This window comes from Charadrius vociferus, unplaced genomic scaffold, assembly GCF_000708025.1.
Source record: "Charadrius vociferus isolate BGI_N301 unplaced genomic scaffold, ASM70802v2 scaffold355, whole genome shotgun sequence".
NCBI lineage: Eukaryota > Metazoa > Chordata > Aves > Charadriiformes > Charadriidae > Charadrius > Charadrius vociferus.
This window is the reverse complement of record NW_009648451.1, coordinates 223,703-236,789: the sequence shown is the minus strand read 5'-3', so window position 1 is coordinate 236,789 and position 13,087 is coordinate 223,703. Positions and strand designations below refer to the sequence as shown.

Here is a 13,087-nt window from a genome sequence, read left to right as displayed (position 1 = left end):
TGGTTTTACCGTTTTGTTCTTTTCTTCATTGCAACTTTTGACGCACTGTAGATTAAAAAAAAAAAAAAATGAAAAAAAAAAAAGACTTTCTGAGTAGCATTTAAAGCAGTAATAAATAAAGCAGGTAAGCGCAAAAAAAGTCCAGCACCTCGTATCCAAGCAGCTGCAAAACCTGCAGATTATGTTCAAAGGTGGAGTTAAGCACTTTGCTTTAAGAAGGAGGGGGAAATAAAGACAAAAGGTAATGATAATACTATTCCTTAACTAAAGTGCCTCTATTTATATTTTTTATTTATGGCTGAAAAAATGGGGCTGATACAATTGCGGGAATGGACTTTGGGGGGAATTTGAAATACAAAAAAAAAAAGAAGGAAAAAAAAAGGTTAAAAAAAGAAAAAAAGTCTGGCCTCTGATGGTTTAAGGAATGGTTGGTCATGCGTGTGTAATTTGAAAGGCGGTGGGAGTCGGAAAGGCGATCACCTCCCGGTGTCCCTGCGTGCGGGGCTCGGCCGCCAGCACCCACCCCCGGCTCCTGCCTCCGCGACCCCAGTGCCACATCAGGACCTTTCCTGACGGATTTCCTCTTGCCCTTCCAAACCTGGTTGTTGGGGTTTTTTTTATTGTTTTACAGCAGCCTCATTATCAGGCTGAGTTTGCCATTTCTTTGTTTTCTTTAAAAAAAAAAGAAAAAGAAAAAAGAAAAAAATTATATCTCTATAAATAAATACAAAGGCTGTGTGCAGGTAATTCCATGTGCCATTGTTGAAAACTACTTTTAGATTGGTGCTGGTGTAAGTAGCCACTCTTTTCTCTTGGGTGTGTATTTTAAAGATGATTTTTTTTTTTTTAATAATGCCAAAAAGGAAAAAAAAATAATTCCATAATAATTTGTAAACTGAAGTACTGAAGTATATGTCTTGGACCTTATTAGCTTCGTAGTGACCAAGGTAGTCTGTTAGGTGCAAGGATGTTAGTAGTCTTAGCTAGCGGGAAATGCTGTGTAATGTTATGAGACTGTACATTTTCTAAGACGGCAATATGCAATAAAGAAAAACGATTTCGGTGAGTGTACATGGCAGAACCACGAGTTATTTTTTGGGAGGAAAAAAAAAAAGATATTTGGGGATTGAGACAGGTGTTGAATAAAAGTCCTCTGGGGGTTGCTCTTTTTTGGGTGTATTTGCAGTCATTGCTGGGGTTGGCCAATAACCCCCCCTCACTGCTTTCCTGCATGCCGTGTTTTAGGCACTCGGGGGCTTTTCCACCCTCCTGGCTCACCACATCCTCATGGTCGCCCACTTGTGGGCTCTGAAACGCCTCCAGGTTAGCAGCCCCGTGCATTCCTCCCCGCTGCGTTGTTGCTGTCACCTGTTCCCACCTCAGTGAGTGGCTTTTCTAGGAGCCTACGTGGAGGCAGCCACCGGTTTTGCATCGCAGGATCAGATCATCCTTTCTCCAGCTGACGGAGCTGGGCCACTGCTGGCTGGGCTGGCCAACGTGCCTCTAGCAAGCCTGTCTAGATACACCAGAGATGTTTTCTTGGCAGTAGCCCAAACCCTATTGGCCTATTCACACTCACCGTTGCCTTTCCCGCACACCTTTCCATCTGGGCTCCGTGTTCTTTTCCTGCTTTTTCCAATGCTCATTGCATTAAGTGACCTTTGCAGCACCCAACACCCCCAGATCCCACTGTCTGCAGCGACAGGAGCACCTGCATCATAGCCAGACCCATAGGCTTCCCCTTTTGATCAGGGCTTTCCCCAGTATAACCAGTAAGCGGGCACTGAGCCAGCACAGATGGGGTGTCTTAACGCATCCCTCTGCTTGCTGGTGGGGCCTCCTTTGGTGTGATCCCACCCAGCGTTGGGCTGGCAGACACGCAGCTTTCTCCTATTTATATCTCATGGCTGGGATATATCTGTATCTATCTATCTGTGACCCAGTGTTGGTCAGGTTTGGGCTGGCAGGGAGCGCGGGGCGGTGATGAAGAGGACGGCTGCCATCGCAGTGCCTGGTGGTCGGGTGGGTGGGCTGCTGCTGCCACCTGAAAGCTGCGTGGGCTGTGTAGCAAAAGGACCTGAGCAAAAGGGGAATGGCTTCAGATGCTCTTCCCTTCATAAATCCCGGTGTCCCCGGCACAGGGGTGCTCCGGGGTGCATCCGTAAATGGATGCGAACAAGCCAGCCAAACCCTACAACCCCGCGAGGACCTGAAATTCTGGTTAATGGCAGATTGCAGGTTTCCTGGGCCACACCATTGTGTGACACACGAAGGTTCCCAGGATGGGGACGGGCTGGCAGTGGGAGACGTGAGCAAGGAAAGGGCATAGCTTTTTATTCAACCAAGATGTTTGAGAGGAAAAAAAGCCTATTATCGTAAAAGCTTCCCAGCCTGCAAACGCTTCCTCAGGGCTGAAATAGCAGTGACTATGGCTTGAGAACATAAATTTGAGATACGACACCTGTCATCCCAGAGATAAGGGGATTGGGGTGGGCGTTCTGCTGGACTGGCACAGCTGTGCTGTGTGAGGCCATGTCACCAGGAGCTCATGTCCACCAGTGGGCTGGCCAGCTGGGTTTTCACCTGAAAAAGGGCTTCTCTGCCCCAAATCCTGGCTGCTCCCTCCAGTTAAAGCCGTAAGGAGGGTGTCCCAAATGGACTAAACCTGCCCAGACCTGCTGGTGCCAGGGGAGCTGCCGGGCATGGTGATCCTGGAGGTATTTCCCAATGGGGCCACCCGCGTTGGTGGCACCAAACCTGCTGAGCCAGCCTTGGCTGTGCTCCGCTCCAGCCCGGCAGCTTTCCCCGTTGCCAAAGGCTGGGGCGACTGGGAGTCCCGCCGGAGCGAAGAGTGTCGGGTGTCATCTCCTGCACTCAACCTGTTATCCTTGGCATCACGCCCTGGCCTGGAAAAGATGAGTCAAGAGGCTGGGGCGATGACCTGATAAAGACACGGCATTGCATGCAAAACTCAGCAAGTAGGGCAGACATGGCTTGATGGGCAGAAACTGGGCTCCCAGCCCCGCTGCCAGCACTGTCACTTTGGTGCCACTGGCAAGGTGTCGCAGGGTGCCGAGTCAGCAGGAGCTTGCTGGTCTTCATGTCCAAAAATACCTATTAACTCCCAAGGGAGGGTACAGTGGGACCAGTGGATCTGTCAGGCTTTGACAACCCTCCTGGAGACCCTCAGGAAAGGGTAAGAAAAGTGGGGATGTTTCCAGTCCTGCTCCCACCTATGTTGCGGCTGGACCTGGCTCTGTCCCCAGTGCCACTGCCCGTGTCATGGCTCAAGCAGATGTTCTGGGGTAAAATTGCACTTTGGCCAACGTGATGACCTCACACAGCCCGATCACCACACCTGCAGCTCCTGTGCAGGGCTGGTGCTGCTGGAACACCCCAGGAACAGGCTCAGCCCTCAATGCAGAGACCAGCACATCAATAAAACCCCGTAAAAGGCACCTGGGTATTTCTGTACCAGCCTGTGCTGCGGGGTGAACGTGCTCTTTGAGCTGTGCTTCTGGGGGGGGACGCGAGAGGACAAGCTGACACAAAGGCTGAGGGATGCAGAAGGGAGGCTGAGCGAGCACCGTCTCTGTCCCCGTCCCCGTCCCGTCCCCTGCAGCAAACCCTGCAGACATCTCTCCTGTGAGCTCTCTCCCCGGCATTGCTCGGGGTCCTGCAACATATGTATGTGAAAAGGAGAGTTCTCCGTTTTAATCAGAGATGATCTGACCCGAAACCTCTGAGCATTTTACATTATTTTTAGCCTTAAACCAGGGTTGATGAGTGTGGGCAGGTGAGGCAGGGAGAAAGGGCTTGTGCTGCCGGGCCCCAGCAGAGCCTCAGGAAAGGCAGCACCACCATCTGCTGGCACTTTCTGGACTTCACGGGTTTAAAGCTGTCTTGAGTATAAAATCAGTCTTGCCTCTTCCTTTCCTCTGACAGATCTCTACTGTGGTCTGAAAAGTTCAGTGCTCTTTGGTTGTGAAACAGTCAAAATGCTAAATTTTCTATTTAAGTTTCCCCCAATGTAACTGAGGAGGGATAATTTTAATTCTGTCCATCATAATTCGAGTCAAATAGCCAAAGGTCACCACATGGGGCTTTGCTCCGACTTTCAGCACTGCCTGAGCTTCAGGTTGGTGCACCCTGTGTATGTGTGTCTGTGTGTGCACATGCAGGGAACACAAATGCATGTATGTGTAAGATAAACTAATGCAAAATGCTTTCATTGGACATCTGAAGGCCACAAATCTACCTCCATTGCTTTTGAAACCATAGAGTGCCCCACTCCACTACAGCCCCCCCCAGGACTTGTCCCGATGCTGGGATCTGTGTTGGGAGCCTTTGTGCAGGCTCCTTTTGCTAAGAACCCATCTTTCCTTGCACTCTGCTGTCATGTTGCATGAACTTGACAGTAAGGTGGAGCTTCCCATTCCCCAGGGCAGCTCTGTGAAGACAGGTCCTGGAATTGTGATTTTTCCATTACTTTCTTTACCCGTCCACATTGCAGCATTTGTTCTCAGTTCAGCCGTGGCTCTGCAGGAGGGGTAGGACACATGCTCTGTGTATTTGGGCACAGCAAGTAGAACTGCCCTAAACCAGGATTATCCATGACAGCAAGTCTGGAGGACACAGGACAGCTAAACATAGCTACGCTCCTGCTGCCCAACCCATCCCTCTGGCTTTCCGGGATGCTGCCGTAAGCAAAGCCGGGCTGGGACGGTGCCCATGGCTTTACCTGGGCTTTGGGTGCTGCAGGGTACCGGGAGCTTTTCCACCTGCTTGAATTTGTGTTTGTGCACGTTCACACAGGTTTACCTTGCCAAGCTCTGTGCAGAGAACACCCTGCACTCAAGGGAAGGTGAGGAAGCCCCAGCCTTGTGCTTTGCTCAGCTCCCGATCGCTGCCTGAGACCTTTTTTTACTGTGAAATCAGAGCGTGAAGCACTGAGACAAGACCTAGTTTCTATGGCAAATCTTTTCAATTTAAGAGCAGAGGTGATTACTATTTGAGTTACATTTTCCGGAAAGAATCCACAATTCAGATGCTGTATTCAAAACTTGACGTGACCTCAGGGACAGTATATTACCCAATGTTCTGTAAAATGCACCAGACTGAGCACAGCAGCCACAGGCGCAGGTCAGGGAGGAGCACAAGTGAGGCGGCACGTTACATTTCACTGGAGAAATAAGTGACCTGGTTACCCAGAGCATTTTTTTTTCCCTGATGTTGCGATTAGTTCAGAGAATGTTTCTAGGTCGGATAAGCAAATTACATTTATGTGGTTGTGAGGGAATAGCTGGGTGAGTGATTTAAGAGAAATTTATCTTACTGCTTTTGTCCACATCTACGACCCTGAGGGTTTTCCATTTGTAGGACTCATCCAGAGGGTTTCGTTCCTCACCAGCCACCGCACCAGCATCTCCCCAGCTGCCCTCTCCTGGGGTGGGGTGGGGTGGGCTAGCCCAATGCTACCTGTCAGCCTCACCTAGGAGCCAACCCAGCTCCTACACGCAGTCCCAACCTGGGGACAATTTCCACCGGCTCTGAGTGTGCACACTTCAGTGAAGCCTTCTGGTCAAGCCCCCGAGCACAAACCTAATTGTTTAAGCCTGCACATCAGTACTGCTGGCAGAAGCAAGTGGAGATGCCTGCTGCCTTCAGACAAATTTGCTCTGGCCCCTGGGAGAAACAGATGTTCCTCCAGACGTGGAAGGGCAGCGCTGAATATTTCCACTCCTGATCTCCACCCTGGGAACTGAGGAGTGCCATCTTCCGAAGTGACCTCCCCAAGGTCCCCTCAGCTGCAACTTTCTGCAAGGAGAGGGTGTCCCCATGTCTGAAGGGAAAGCAGGCAACCTGTGAAGCACTGAGGTCTGCAAACGCCTTTAATTCTTCAGTCCACACAACAATAAAAACCCCTCTGAGAACAGGTGCAATCCCCTTTTCAGAGCAAAGCTTTAAAGAAAACTTTTTTCAGTTCATGAATCTCTCTAGATGCTCCCTTGTTTACTAGTTTCTGAGCTGATTATTTATGGAAAAGATAAGGTTGAAAACAGTGTATAAATGCAAGGATAATGGATGCATAAAATTAAGGATCCGGTATTTGGAAATTGTTCCTCAATCAGTTTTGTGGGCTTCTGCCAGTGCTTGCCTTTTTGAAACCAGCTGAACCTGGAGGTGCTTAGTGCCAGCGAGACAAGAAATAGCACAAACAACAAATGGCTCCTCTCAGAGTGAATCTACTTCCTCTGCTGAATCATAGCTGAAACCAGCTCATCTTTCATGATCACCCCTGAAGCCTGTGGGCTTGTTGGTGTGCTGCTTCACTTGGTACAAGCAGCTCGAGCAAGGCTTTGGGGCTCAACTGTTGCCTGAGCAGCAAGTACCAGCACGACCCCTCCGGTTGGGGTGGCAAGATAAGCGCAACGATCTCTGCAGAAAACACACAGATTGTTCTTCAGTTGTGGGTACTACTGCTTGCACTAGGAGAGCCTGGGTTTAAGGCTCAGCTAAAAACCCACCCCTGAGCAAGAACTGGTGTGTGAAGCTGAGCAGAGAGAGGTGATGCCCATGGTGATGGGGACAGGACGCAGGGCAGGGCTGTGCAGACACACCAGCCTGGCCCGGGGGCCGCTTGGTACAGCACTGCCACCTCCCCGGGACAGAAATACTGGAAGGTGTCACCACCTGCCTTTCTTCTGGCACTACTGCCTGATGACAAGGAGTGTTTGCGAGTGAATCCAGTGCTGGATCTGACTCCCAGTGCACATCATGTTGTGCCGGTATTCCCCTTGCCTTTGAGTCCTCCCTTGCCAAATCTCCTCTGGCTTCAGTTACAGCCTCCTGGAGTATTCTTGGCTGAGCAGATCATCCATCAGTCTCCAGCCAGACTACTGCAGGACCTGGTGTTGTGCCCCAGGGTTTGTGCTACTTTCACTTTGATTTCCCCAGTGACCCATCCATTTTGTGCCACTGAGAAGGATTTGCATTCTGTCTCTCCATGTCACTTTTCCTCCTGCTTCTCACAGTGGTGATTTCCTCAGGAAAAATACCTAGAAAACCAGAGCTGTTCCCCAGGCACTTCAGCTGGGGTGAACGTAGATGCTTCAATACTCAGGCAGCGTGCTGCCAGCAGCAGGGCGTTGGCAACCCATTGCTCCTTTCAAACTGGGAACAGCAAGTGGGCTGCCCATAGTATGGGTAGCACCTCGCCCTCCCCACATCCAGCCCTAGTGAAGTCACTGGGACTCAACCCACTGGTCCTGGCAAGCTCACGGCTTGCAGCAGTAGAGCAGCACAGGACAGCTGGGCATGGGGTCACCCAAGCCTGGATCCCATTGCTGGTGACAATTCCTGTGGGGATTTGGGACCATTTTATTCTTCTGGCGCTTAGTTACTACCTTGTGGCTGCGTAATGCTGTGCAAGAAGATCTAGAGGTGCGCTCATTTATTAATAATCAGAGCCACCATATAAAAATACAAATGCAGCTAGAGGGGAAGAGGCAGCTCTGCTGCTGAACTAAGCACCTTGCCAGCATCAGGACTGATCTCACCAGGCATCTAGGCTGCAGCTTTTGCGGCTCTGGACAACACGCAGCACATACATTAGCCAGTGTCTCACAAAATGCCTCTTTTCTGATGTGCTTTCCAAATTATTCATTTCACCCTCTGCGACAAACCTTCCAAAGAGCAGCATGTGTTGAGTTTAATGATGACTACTGAATGCATCTTTCAAACTAGGTTTCAGAGAGGTACGCTGAGGGTTTGCACTGCATTGGCCGTAACCTTTGCTCTGAATGCTTTTATCTGGGACACGGCAGTCCTGAAGGCAGAGTGGTTGATCCCATTAACAGAAGGAGGTTTTTCGTAGGACCATTAGTGGAAAGGCTGTGCTGGCTGCTCAGACCTCTGCTGGCATCTACCGGATGTGCAAGCCAATACCAGTGCTGAAAGAGAAGCAGGGACGGCGGATCTCATTCATGTGAGCTGTCCCGGTTCTGGTCATTCTTGTCAGCTATTACAGCCCCAACAGGCTGTCACTTATAAACTGCTAGTTGGTCATACTTCCTAAGTTATGCACAAAGCATTTGCTTTGAATCGAGACTTCATCCGGAGATTAGGAAAGGAGTGGAAAATAATGACTTGAATGAATCTGATGATTAAAACAACGGCAAAACTACCACTGACTTCAGTTGTAACAGTGCCTTCTGACATGCTTGTCATTCATCAAGACTTAATGGTTTCATTCTAATATATAATGCATTAGTTATATCAGTGGCATGTGTATCATTGCTAGATAGTATGGCACTCTTAAACTGAGGGTAAGTATGCTGGAAAGTCATCACGGGACAAAAGAGCCCAAGAACTAATTTTTAATTTGGCTTTGACTAATGTTGCCACTGGTGTCCAGAGCTGAACTGGCCTTCAAATCATGTGAACTGCTCTCTCTCTTATGCTGAACATCCCACACTGAATAACCCACATGAATTTTGAATTGAGGTGCTAAAAAGTGTCCCAACATCCTTTGCAGATCCCTTGTACAAATGAGACTGCGGTTTGCCTTGCATCCATACTTACCTCAAGGGAGGAGGAAGGAAGGAAATATTGGAGAGCCATAGCTGGAGGGTTGGAGCCTCAAAGCTAGTTTTGCAGTGTCTAAAACCTCGGTGTCTTGCTGCCTTCTGAGTTCTCCTTCAGCCCAAAGAAAGGGGATGTCTAAGTAGGGTGACACCAGCATGAGCTTGTAAGAGGTGTGGAGATGATGTCCCCATAGAGGTTTGGCCAGGACCCACCTCCTGCAATGTTTTCTTACCCAGGAAGAAGCAGCTGCGACCATAGGCAACAATTTTCAGAGCGAGGGTAAAACGGTGAGGTAAACCTCAGGTCTCCTTCTCCTAGATAAACACATGGAGCTATTGTCAGGTACAAGGACAGACTGACACGCTGGATTGTGTGCTAACATGTCCAAGACCTTCTCACCCACTCCGCACTGTTGGTGAAAGGCAGCAACCTTCAGCGCAGCTGGGACACAGCAGCATTTCAAGTACCGTTTTGGCAGGCAGCGTGCAGCCTTTGGCGTGTGTTGTATGCGTTTGTGTGTCTCTCTCTTACTGCTGTTTGTGGTTTATTTAAGACACTTCACACTTTGGTTGCATTTTGTAAAACATACTTTTAAAAATGTGGCTGTAGAGACCTATGTAACTGGCTTGCTCAACAGTGCTGTGATATGAGGAGCAGCTGAGGGATCTGGGGCTGTTTAGCCTGGAGAAATGGAGGCTCACGGGGGAGGGGGGGGACACGACACGACCTTATCACTCTCTACAACTACCTGAAAAGAGGTTGTGGTGAGGTAGGTATCGGTCTCTTTTCCCAAGTAATAAGTGATAGGACAAGAGAAAACATCCTCAAGTTGCACCAGGGGAGGTTTAGATTGGATATTAGGAAAAAGTTTTTCACTGATAGGGTTATCAAGCATTGGAACAGGCTGCCCAGAGAAGTGGTTGAGTCACCATCCCTGGAGGCATTTAAAAGATGTGTATATGTGGCAGTTAGAGGCATGGTTTAGTGGTGGAGTTGGCAGTGTTAGGTTTACAGTTGGACTGTGTGATCTTAAAGGTCTTTTCCAACATAAATGATTCTGTGATTCTACGATTATGAAGAGTACAGGACAGGCACAGCTTTAAAACACAGGCTGGCTCTCTACTGGAGCTGCAGCAGGTCCACAGCAAAAAGGATCTGATCAAGAATCTCCCCTTGCTACTGCCCAAGTTAGTGTTTAACAGAAATGAGCTAATTTGTGACGGCTGAAAGGCCACAGCCAGCTGCCCTCATTCAGCTCTTCACATACAAGACTAATGTACAGGCACCGGCCAGTGCTTGTTAAAATACGTGGAAATCTGTGTTGTTCCAGCTTCACTACCACCTTCCTAGAAAGTGTTAGTTCATTCCTGGTGCAGGTCCTGTTACGCTTTGTGGTCAGCTTCAGTCCTGGCATCCCCAGTCCTGCCCTTGCCAGAAGCAACTGCCACAAGGATGCTTATCTGGCCTGTGGTACACTGGTCAGGGCACTAAATCAGTAGAAAACTAAACAAGCATGCAAAAGAAGGAATCAGCAGTTTTCTGTCGTTTAGTGCCTGAGCTGGTTAGCAAGAGTCAGCAGGGGTGGTGGGGACTGGGAAGGTGGCCAGAGCTGAGCACCAGGGGGAGCAGGACCATCCTTTTCAGGGCCTTTCTGCCACATGATCGGTGCAGCCATAGATAGCACTGAAAGACAAGCCACGAGTCAGGCGTAGCGGTGGTGGACCTTCACCTGCCTCGTTTTCTTAACCCAAGAACTATCCCTTAGTTCATCTACTCTGACCAAGTTTGTTCCAATTGGTGGAGAAAGCTCTTCTGGCATGCAAAAAATGCAAAAAAAACCCCCACCCCTGTAAATCTGTGTGGTGCTAAAGACCGGGAGGCTCTAAATGATCACTTCTGGTCAAAGTGCAGGCTCTGCTTCAGAGCTGCAGAGGGGCCAGGCTAAAAACAGTGACATCCTTTCTCCTACAACACAGACTTCATACCACAGTAAGGTTACAAACCAAACATGCTAGGTGTACCATGGCCAGAGGATCAGAGTTAGGGTGCTGCTCTGCAGGCGGTCCATGAACCACAAGCAGTCTGCCTTTGCCTGCTGTCTATACTACGCAAGGCTAATGGGTATTGAGCTTGGACAGCTTTCCTTGCTTCTGTCCTCCCAGCATTACAGAGCACTAGAACTTACTCTAAGGACTGTTGCTACAATTTAGGAAGAAACATCCCTTCTGGGAAGGCAGAACCCTGCGGGTTTTCTTTGCTATCTCCTGGATCATAGTTCAAGTTTTCCATAGATAATATAAGATTCAACGACCAGTGGAACTCAGGCAAAAGCTCTTCAAGCTGTTCAAACACCAGAGTGCTATGTATGGCAAATTAGCCCACACCAATCTCCTTGTTACCACCTGCTAGCTACTTAGGTAAGAGTTAAATCTAATCTCATCATTCATAACCACCTCTTTGGCTTTGCGGAAGGGCAGGTATGCAAGAAATTCCTGTCCTACCCTTCTAACAAGTCACTAGTGTTCAGCTGCTGTCAAACAGCTTCTGTGAAAAGCTGTGGGTTTTCTATACAGCTCTCTGAAAATGGTATGAATACCCTGCACAACTTGCAAAATCCAAGATCTGCAGGGCAAAGTATCAGTGCTGAGAAGTAATCAAGGGTCAAATCTTTTCCTCGTGGACTTCAGGAACATCACAGAAGAAAAGTATAGTGATGTTCACAGCACGAAAAACAGCTGCATTAGAATTTCATTAACAATTAGGTCTCTCTCTACTATCATTCATCTGGCAATTTTTTACATAAGTTCCCTTCTCAAGGCTGGGCTGAGAATGAAGCCAGGCTGAGACACTTTCATCTCCTGCATAAAAGACGATTTATTTCTTCTCTCACTTACAAAATAATGATAGTATGTTCACTTGGGTCACAAACAGTTGAAAAAGCCAGTAAAACAGTAACATTGTATTTTTAAAGCCTGTACAAGGAAAAACACTGCCTGTCTTTCACATTTAACTCCAGCAAAAGTAAAGGAAGGCCCAATCTCTGTTTCAGATTCAAAGTACTAATTTAAGGCTTTAGGCCTCTGGACAAAAAAATTATACTGATAAATTCATAGGAATTTATGCTGTGCAGTCTCACTTCCATTGTGTTATTCTTCCCTTTCTATCAATGGCAGACAGAGCTGGTTTTTAAATATTATACTCCAGATGGATTACTGCCATCAATACAACAATATCCGTTCTCTGCATGTACACATTTTCGCATGCTTAAGAGCACACAAACAGCGCATGGTATTGCTTTACCTCTCCTTTCAGATACTCACCTCTCTTGCACGGCTCCTCTAAACATGGTTAAAGAGATGTGAGAGACTTCAGATGAGCTCAAAAAGAAAACATACACCTTGTGCACAAACTTAGTGATACTACAGTCTACCCCCACACCTTTTTCCTCAGTCTGTCTTAAGAACTCTAATTTCTCATATTCACAGTATTTTAAACTTACTGTGTACCTGCAAAAAAAAAAAAAGAAAAGGCTGCTGAAATTCTGACAGCTGACGTTTCATCTTCCTTTCCTTCCCTCCTGGTATCCTACATCTTCCCTTGCACAATAATTGCTGCTTTGTTATGCTTGGGAGTTTGAATAAAAAAAAATCATCTGAATAGATCACTTTTTAGTCTGTTCTACCATCTATGACTTTCTGACTATCAGCACTTCCACATATAATGGGTTAAAGCAACATTTTCCTGTCATGATGCGGTTTTCACAGTGTGGTGTTTTCAGAGTGTCTTCCAGCTGCCAGTGCTCAGCTTTCAATTGCTTTTTTGGCACTTAACAAACAGCTCACACAGTCAGTCAGTTCGGGCTGTATTTGTGTGTCTGTCTCTCAGCTTCCCTGTGGCACTTTCTGCAGGACTGGAGCAAATGGTGTTTCTTCTTGCAGTCAAGCGCTTGTGCTGGCTGGGCACGGCGGCTGCCACCAGTGCATCAGGCCTGCTGAAAGGGAAAGGGGTGCCTCCTCTCCCTGTGGAGCTCTTGCTGCTCGCAGACTGGGTCGCCAAACCAGAGCTCACACAATGGAGAAGAAACCACACTATGGCTCACGCAGTCCCACTTCTCCAGTTTCCTGGTAGTCTGTCCGCAAAGGGCTCCAAGAGCCAGGGCTCCCACACACTTCCTCAGGGACATGGCCCCAGGGCCCAATGCCTCCATCCCGGACCCCCATCCCTTCAGAGGCTGGTGTCGACAGTGTCCGCCTTGGCCTGAAATGCGGCCTCAGAGATTGTGTCTGGTTGCCCATCCCGACAGAAGAGTACAGCAGGGTTCTTGCAGGCCCACATGGCCACCTCTCCGCCGCTTGCCGGGCTGGAGGAAGACGGGGCACTGCCCGGGGGTCCACTGTGCCGGTTGACATAGCGCTCCCGGATGCGGTCAGCCCGGCTCCGGGACTCCAGCTGGCGGCCCGGGACCGAGAGGTAGGCTGCCACATTGTTCCTAGTCCTGGAG

At 48.7% G+C, this 13,087-nt stretch overlaps 1 protein-coding gene across 1 annotated transcript in view; it reads right to left on the bottom strand.

The window, feature by feature from the left end:
- Positions 1-12,810: 12,810 nt before the first annotated feature.
- Positions 12,811-13,087, bottom strand: part of L3HYPDH (L-3-hydroxyproline dehydratase (trans-)) — a 6,871-nt gene continuing 6,594 nt past the window's right edge. The window contains exon 6 of the mRNA XM_009885599.1: positions 12,811-13,081. Within this exon, the coding sequence (XP_009883901.1) occupies positions 12,811-13,081 (271 nt within the window). The remainder of the gene's footprint in view (positions 13,082-13,087) is intronic.